The 9,245-nt window shown below is 38.2% G+C and overlaps 1 protein-coding gene across 2 annotated transcripts in view; it reads left to right on the top strand.

Annotated features, from left to right (window-relative positions):
* The window catches only part of kdrl (kinase insert domain receptor like), a 51,940-nt gene that overhangs the window by 296 nt on the left and 42,399 nt on the right, over positions 1 to 9,245 (top strand). Inside the window, exons 2-3 of one of the 2 annotated variants that reach the window (XM_034690068.1) lie at positions 26 to 90; positions 1,268 to 1,373. Coding sequence is in view for 1 of the 2 variants with exons in the window: in XM_034690067.1 (XP_034545958.1) it covers positions 4,225 to 4,288 (64 nt within the window). In the remaining variant the exon portion in view is untranslated. Of the gene's footprint in view, positions 1 to 25; positions 91 to 1,267; positions 1,374 to 3,730; positions 4,289 to 9,245 lie in introns of those variants that run through there. The other variant, XM_034690067.1, reaches the window with a different exon arrangement.

Genomic DNA, 9,245 nt, shown 5'->3' with positions numbered 1-9,245 from the left:
AATTAACTCTTGACAACGATTCCAGGAGACCACTTCATGAAGCAGACTGAGAGAACACCAAGAGTGTGCAAAGCTGTCACGAAGGAAAAAGTAAGCAAAATGTGAAAGAATTAATTTCCATTTTATTCTCCTTCGTTTTTGATCACAAAATATTAAATAACATTCAGATACTTGCATGTTAAACTGATGCTGATTGGTTTTGTGGACACCATTGGTTTATTGCAGACTTTTGAGAATGACTGTGACTTGGAAATTGACAATTGAAACACTGTCATGTGAGAATTGGTTTTCTTTACAAGTATCTTATGGGTAATAAATCTTATTTTGCCCATTAACATCTACTTAAAAAATATAAATATTTGTCAATTCCTTGGTTGCACTATGCATGGGGTCTGTAAACTGCGTTATTGTATCCACTCAAGACTGACCAGGGCAGCTTGTCAGACCTGCTCCACTCCACTGCTGAAGAAAGAGTTTATTTCTACTGGTTCATTTACCAAGAAGACTTTGCTGTTGGGGGCGAAAGGAAGAGAACATGCTGTGTGTGTAGAAACAGTTAGCCCCCCATAGTGTGTTTTGAACACCAGTTTAAAAAATAAAACACTTCAAGTCCACCCCTCTCCGCAAGCAACTTCCAGCAATTGTTCATCGGGAGACTTATCTGCTGCCCTCTCGGCCAAGTGGGAATGTCTTCCTTTGCCTGAGAACATGCTAAGAAATTGTTTTAAGGAATGGCTGTTTCTTTCAATTCTCACATTTTAATTATTATTGAGCAACAATATCTGTTTTCAAGTGGGTCACTAAATAATCTCTAGCAATGAGTCATTATTGGAACTCCATATAGTGCATGCTTTTCAGCCATTTTCTTGAGACTTCCTGCTTGAGAGTCTCGTTAATATTACACATCATGAGTCCCAAATCCACGAAGAAGAATGAATTTAATGTTTCTAAGCTGTCATTTTGTATTAGTATGCTTCTTATTCAAGTCAGGAAGCAAAGTAACCAAACACATATTTAAATTTTGTTCTCTTTTTTTTTTTTAGAGCAACCTATGGAAGTCAATTATTTATGTTTGTTTAAGCCATTCAGATATGGAATTTACTTTGAAATTTCCACAAGTTATTTAATGAAAACTTAAATATTAACTTAATACTGATAATGTTCCAACTGTTTGGTCTCAAAACCCAAGCAACTATAAGGGCACAATTGACTGGGGATGAATCAAATCTTTTCCCATGTTCTCATGTGCCATCCCTCCATTTTCCAGCTGTATTGTCGTGGTGGTGCTCATCACATTTGGACAAGAGAAGCCGCCCCCGCTTAAGATGCTGTCCTCAAGATGGTGACTGTCCTGTCCTGACGTGGGTGGAAAGGTAAAGGCAGGATGTTCTTATTTGCAGTGCCTGCTACTGTGACCTACAAAGGCCAAGGGATTGTTATGGTGATAAAAGAAAACAGTCTGCAGCACATCCACACACTGCAGGGTACTGCTGGACAAAAGGTGGTTATTTACATTGATATAAAAAGCAGTATATCCTGTTTCTGCAGTTAAAATTAAATCCAGTAAATATTTATCTTTAAGACTTTAAGGCAGGTAGATTGGATCAGAACAGTTTCTGTTTTATCTTGGAACAGGATAACTTTTGTTACCTTTGACCTCAGTAACACAATAGGCTGATTTGATCAAAGACACAAAGCTGAGATAAGTGATGTACTTTTAAATGATCTGTCAAGTGTTAGTTGGAAACATTCTGTGTTTACAGATCATTTAGGGGATATTGACATTAGTGATACTCATTAATCAGGCGACTGCAAAGCCAGTGAAGTACATATTTTAAGAGAATTAAATAACCTTGAAATATCTGTCATCTTTTCATAAATCAGTGCTATTTCTTTATAGAGGTAGGTAGTAACAAAGTAAATGTTGAGTGCTTTACTTAGTATTTTTTGGGGGGATATTTGTACTTTAACCGAGTAAACGTAATATTTTGGTGGGACACTTTTTATTTTTACTCTTTTACATTTAAAGACAAATAACCTATTGTACTTTTCATTCCTTACATGTCTAAGAATGTTCTTGTTACATACAACCTTTGCTCTGAAGTCAGCTGATGAATTTTCCTTTCTTTTCTAAAATCTGAACAGCAAGACAATTCATTCATGTAGTTTTGTGTTTGCTCGGTATACCACACACAAAGTTCTTCACGGCCATCATAAATTCACCCTACCATCCAAGAAAGCATCTCAAAGTATGCCCCTAAACATTTGTTTTATTCAAGGTGAATAATATAAACCAAGTTGTCTGTGTTTGTTTTAACTTAGTTCCAGTTTTTATTCCATGGTTGGTTGTTCTTATTATTCTTCCTATTATTTTGGAGCTGAAACATAGCAGAAAGTACACCGTTTTGTTGACTGCACTCATGCATTGTGAAAACAGAACAATGTTTTGAGATGTTTTAAAGGTAGTTAGGTACTTCTAAAACAGTTAGCCTACTCCAGCACTTTAACTCAAACCAGCAAGTAATGATTTGACTGGGAAACTTCACTTGTTTTGGAATAATATCTGACAGTGTCCATACTTTGACTTGAGTAATGAACTTTTTTGTGTTTATGTAACACCCTTAAGTAATTTCTACCCATTATGTGTGCTTCAAGCAGTGGTGGACAGTATCAAAGTAAATTTTTTTGAGTATCTGTACTTTACTTGAGTATTATTTTTGGGGGAACTTATTACTTGTACCCCACTATATACAGAAGACAATTATTGTACTTTTTACTCCACTACATTTCTATCAATGCTCTAGTTACTCACTACTTTTGCTTTGAAGTCAGCTCATGAATTTCCTTCTCTTTTCTGAAATCTGATCCCTGAGACAGTAAAATGTGTTTGTGTAGTTCTGTTTGTCTCAGTGGTTTAGTCATACCTGTATATCATGCGTCTCCACGGTTGAACGTGGAGCAAACACAGAGCAAACTTCACTCAGATCAGGCAGTTCATTTAGAGGTGGTAATGATGGCTATAATTCTCCACCTGAGCTCCCATGTCCATATCTTCAGCCCGTGTTAGAGGTTTTTGAAATGAAGAATGATACGTATCATTTGAAATGTTCTCCATGTTTCCCACTCTGCCCAAACATACAAACATCACAGTCCAACCTGAGAAAGCATGTTGAGCTACATAATGTTTGTTTCACTCCAGATCAACATTTCAAACTAAGGTGTCTGTGCTTGGAGTAACTTAGTTGCTGTTTTTATTCCATGGTATAGTTTTTAGAGATTTCAAGTAATGTTTTTTTGGACAAACATTATGTAACCGAATGTACTCCTATGCATTCTTAACTGCATTTATGTATTTTGAAAAAACAATGTTTTGAGATATTTTAAAAAGCACTTTGAATACTTAAGTATTTTTAAAAGCAAGTACTCCAGTACTTTAACTAAAGTAATAATCTGACAGAGCAACTTTCACTTGTATTGGAGTACTATTTGACATGAAGTATCTATTCTTTAACTTAAGTAATGAAGCTGTGTACTTTGTCCACCACTGGCATCAAGTGTGCTGCAGGATTACAATAGATCTGTCTAGTCGTTATTAATCGTAGTGACACACCCCCTCCTCTCCAGTAGCCCATGGAAAAGAGTTGCCCCCCCCCCACCCCCAAACCAAAAAAAAAGTGACGTCGCGTCCTTCCTCTGTGTCTCCATAAAACGTGCCTCACGCATGGACTGTAAAGTGCTGCATAGAGGAGGCGAAAGGGAGGAGAGATTGTCCAAGGCGCGCATTTAAGGAAGGCGCTGATTAATCTCACTTTTTTTTTAGGGATTCATGTCAAACACCACCAACCTTTATCACATTATACTAGCTCATCTTCAACACATTCATCGTTGAATTTTAGTTCATCTTACTCTTTTTCGTTGGAGAGCACCTGCCCCGAGGATACAGCGGTACATCCGTCTCCTCACTGCGGGATCGGGAGTTGGACTATCCAGCTGCGCAGGAGGAGAGCTCCCCTGCGAAACGCGTCATGGGATACGGGAGAATCAATGCCGCTATTTGCATCCACACCTGAGGGATTTCTGGATTATCACCACGGTTTATTGTGTTCAGAATATTAACACACTTTGATCTAGAAACTTTTTTAGTCAGTCAGCTGGATTTATAAGTCTCATTTACGGACTCCGTCACTTTGTTTTTATCACGTTTTGGATTGGAGAGTTGGCGGGATGGTCTCATCCGACTACTTCAAGCTGCTCGTTGTCATCTTTTGGTGTTCATCACTCACAAATGGTAAGAAATCATTCATGCTCACACAGGTCACTTACTATGTGCAGAAGAGTTTAATGCAAGAAAGTGCAGACACTCAACATCACATCATTATCTGACTGCTTTAAGTGATTGAATGAACTTATATTGACTTAAAAGGCTGTCTGTTTAAAATACGCATGAAAAGAGATCGATTTCGATACTCTTTGTTGAATTAAACTAATGAAGTATTTGTATTTTTAGGGGGATTATTTAGCTTAACTTTGATCTTGACATTTTTTTATTTGTGTAGCCAATTTTTCTATAATTGATTCAATTAGGATGTTTTCAGAAAACTGAGACAGCAGTTGACGCTTTTTAAGGGGTCCTGCAGTTCTCACATCCACCGCTAGAGGTAGTCTTGTCCCGTTGCAATCTGCAGATTATTAGCAAGTTAATAAAATGTGTTGAATCTGACAGGTGATTGAAACAGATTTATGTTTTATTATGTGACAGCTTTTATTGAAAACATTTTTAATTATTTTATTTAGATTCGTTTTCCCAGATATTCTGGTCATATTTCAAGTCAGTCTTTTGCTGTATACGATAAAAACTGTTTATTCCAGCAATTGTTTTTGAATGAGTGGACAGGATTCAACATTTTGGGCAGAGAATGCATGTTTCGTCAGAGAGTACAATCACTCTCATTGTCTCTCTGTCCCTCCACAATAACAAGACAGTCTATATAGTGAGGATGTTCCTCTACCTTGTGCCAGGTCTTGTGTGTCACTGAGATAGACAGCAATTCTTCCTCACAAACTCCAAATAAACAGCCCATCCGAACAATAGGAATACTGTTCACCTCCTCCACAATCACACACACACACACACACACGCTCATCCGCACTTTCAGCCTATCAGGCTTGGTCCTCAATGTTTTTAAGTAGATTTCCTTCACTGTCCACACACGAACCGTGGGAAAGACACAAGGAGGAAGCGGACGTAGGGGCAAGAGGCAGCCTGGAATTGTTCTGGCCAGCAAAGGTCACGGAAATGTGACACGCTACCTGTGCAAAGATTTCTTCCCGGAGCTCCTTGCGCTCTTTTTGAGCTATGTCAAACTATATCCACGAGACAATGGCAGGGAGGGGAGGAGGGTATTGTTCCTACACTCAGCCTCTGACTGGTAGAGACATTAGTTATTGATGATGCAGCATCAGGTCTTTTTGTTCATGCTGATGTGTGTAAAAGATAACAAAGCTGAACAAAAGCAGAGAATATATGCTTAACAACCAAAATTAATATTCACACTGCATCCTGTGGCTGATGGTGCTGAGTCATAATACTATGGCTCACTGAGAGGCATTAAGGAAGGCTTTGATCTCTCTACTGAGATATACTTTCATTATATTTTATTCTCACTTTAACATGAGTCCTTTAATCTGTTTTATTATCAGTGATTGAATTTAAAGGAGTAAACAGAGCATCTAGAACATAGTCTGACCTATTTGGCGATTTGGTGATATTTCACGTTTAACTGCTTCTTTTGCAAAAATAAGCACAGGTCAAGTGTGTTGCTTGGTGACCTTTTGACTCTGTTATGAATGAAGCATAACCGTTCAGACTGAGGCGTTTTATTGTGCAACTCTGCACAATATGCCACTTTGGATTTATTTAAACAGTTATGTTTAAGGTGAATTACTTTAAGGGTTCTGTAAGAGATGTGTTTCATGCCTGCAAGACTGTTTCAGATACATTTATCTGCAACTTTCATAGATGTCATAATTGCAGTGCTTTTTTGGTGTTGTTCAGATGAGCGTTTCCTGGAATTGGTTGTTGTTTGTGTAATTCGTGTTTTTTGAGGGTGCTGGCCAGTTGCTAGCGAGGCATGTAAGGCAAAGTGATGACAGAAAGATAGATAGATATATAATTAAAAAAATGATCACAAAAAAAAAAGAAAGATGTAATGAGTAATAGGTCAAATTAATGGCACTGAGGAGTTTTTAACTGATTTTGAAATAGAATCACTCATGTGCTGATGCCTCCTTATGACCTACAATGTACATGAAGTTATTTCTCATAGTCAATACTCTGCACTCACCAACAAGGAGCTATGTTTAGAACCGTGAAGTTTTAAAGAATTTTCTTTCTACATGATGCTTTACTCATGGCTGAGATTGGAGCTTGCAAAACATATTCTGTTGAAGTATTGTTTTATACAGATAAACTATACAACCAAGGCTTTAGAAAAAGCACGGACTGTATGTAGAATGAACAATGTCACTTAATTTCCGCTCATTGTGAGATGTGAAGCTAAAAAACAGCCTTGATAAAGGCTGACAATTTGCACTGTTGAAGCCAACGTATACGCAGAATCAACCTAGCTTTTTGAGTCCCGGGAATGACATCACACCCTTTCTTCTTACCAAAACATGCATTTAACCTACGCATAAAATGTTAAAAAGATTTCTCAAATCATTGCAGTCCACAGCAGAGCAGATTTTTTTGTGGATTTGAAGCAAACACTTATGGATATGGAAAGTTAAACGACTCTTGTCTTTGCTATGTGTCCTGTTAAAAGTTGTCCAGAGAAAAGTAGTGTTTTTATTCCATTCATTTGCTTCCACAACAAATGCACTCTTTGGCAAGAAACACAACTTTACAACAGTGAGTATTGGTGCTCATGGGAAATGTGGTCTTCGTCCCAGAAAAACACTATCCCTTTAACCAAATCAACACTCAGTGAAAACTCCTCACAGTGCCTTTAATTTGAACCATGAAGTTGCCTTTTTGTTTTTGAAATATGAAATTGATTTTGAAGACTTCTCTGCACTCTACATTTATGGTCAAACAACTCTTATGCCACGGTGGAAACTGTTTGTTTTCAAGCTGCCATTCTGGCAGAGTGAGTTAATGTTGGGTGTGATTTGTTTTGGAGTCATTTTGTCTTTCCTGCTGGGACACTTGAGATGGAGTGGAAAATGGGAGTGATGAGAGGTCAACCAAGTGCTTTTGGGGGTTCATTGGTCACTAGCGGTACGTCTGGGTCTCTGCAGACTGCACAGGGAAATCATATACGCACTCATATGCACTCACCTGGATTAAGAGACTTACCAGTAGAGCAGAAAAATCATCCCCTTACACAGGGATATTTAACTTAACAAATTGCTCGGTGTAGCTGTTCTTATAGGATGACTGCAGCATCTGGTCCATACTAGGAATATCCATCCTGAGCCAGCAATATATTTTCTTTGAATCCTGCATGGGATTTCAATTTCAAGGAGCTTCTGTCTGCCCACTAGTCTTAATCATACATTATGGAACAGGAATCCTCTGGGTTTACAATTTTGGACTCTCATGCAGGAGATTCCTGTTTGTTGGCTCTACTCAGCTTTATATAACCTAGAATGGCCACCCATCATGACCAGATGTTCCTTTATTTTGCTGTTTTAAGAGAAGTCTGGGGCATATTGTGTCCGAATCTCCAATGGCTCATATATGGCCAATAAAAAAGGCACGCTCTGTGACTGTTGTCGTAACCTTGCAGTTGGCAAAGTGGAGACGTATCAGGAAGGTTTTTACTCCTGAATTTCATGACCACGTAACAGAGCAAAATAAAAAATATCACTCCTTATTTCTCCTTACTTTGGAAGGTTGTCCATCCCAAGTCTTGACAAGAGATCAGAGTGTTGAGCTTTACGAGAATTTGTGAAAAGGTGAAATTCTTCAGTTTGCTTGATTTTGCTTTTCATTCAAGTACTTTAATAACCAGAGAAGTAGTGTCATATCCTATTTAAAATAACAGCTGAAATAAATAATTACAAGATGTTCCACCAAGTGATTTAAGTGTAGCATGTTTCATTTTAATTTCGCTTTTAATAAACAAATTTATCAGACTATCAAAAGGATGGACAGATTGCATATCACCACTTTATCTCTTTTAAGTGTGTAGGAAAGTTAAGTTACTATTAGCTCCTATTTTGCTCCTGTTACCATGGCTGTTATGATAGCAACCAAAAAGTTGGGTCCCTGTACTCTTTTGTTGAACAGCAGTTTACCCTCAACATGGGAATACCACGCTGCATTGTTACTTTTGCCTTGAAAATACCAAAAAAAGATCTTCTGTCGCTGACTATCTTGAAAGTGGAGTGGTTTCACTACGGCTCAGGGAATTCAGGGAGATGGAGTGTGCTCTCTGCCAAAGAGAAGTGTATTTCCTTACATTATTTCCCCCCATTTGAGGGTTGTGTCTTGGGCTTTCCCATCAAATTCAGGGACAGTAGTCATCACATACAGTAATGATGGGATTGTATTGCGCAACATCAAGCTTGAGCAATGCATGCTGGAAGATTGGTCACATTTTTGCCAACAATGAAGACAACTAGTCATATCCTTCCCCGAAATATTTTCTCTCAGCTTTTATTTTTTCAACATATCAGTGCGCTTTGTAACTGATTTATTTAGTGTCCACCGTCTTCAGCTCTCTGCATCTACTAGGTTTGAGAATATAAACAGATAGCTACAGAACTACCAGAAAATTAACTCCTGAATAAGTGTAACAATAGTGAAATTAAGTAAGTTAAAGCTAAGGTTGGTAGTCACGGAAAACAAGCGTGAATTTGAATGTAGCATTTCCTCATGACTCCGTCTAACCCCTCCCCCCCTCCCCTCGGAGCTCCTCAGAAACAACGCCCCTGCTCACATGCAGGAATGCCGCTGATTCATGACCATATAATCGTGACTGATTCAAAACATTGTTTGTGTTTTGCACTATGTCAACTAATGTCTCACTTAGCGGTAAGAAAACACCAAAACATTATCGTAGTGAAAGTTAAAAACACAAACAAACATGAAATGTTCGCGCAGGAGGTGGGCAGAACGGCAGGATGGGATTTGATTGGTTTCATATTTTGGCCCCCAAAGGCTGGAATTGGTTGGTGTTTCCCCAGGTTTACTCCGGCTGTAGATAGTGGCTTTTTTTTTGCTCTTTTTTAAGAACACA

Source organism: Notolabrus celidotus, chromosome 8 (genome assembly GCF_009762535.1).
Source record: "Notolabrus celidotus isolate fNotCel1 chromosome 8, fNotCel1.pri, whole genome shotgun sequence".
Lineage (NCBI taxonomy): Eukaryota > Metazoa > Chordata > Actinopteri > Labriformes > Labridae > Notolabrus > Notolabrus celidotus.
The sequence above is the reverse complement of the archived record's forward strand: the minus strand, read 5'-3'. Positions and strand labels throughout refer to the sequence as shown.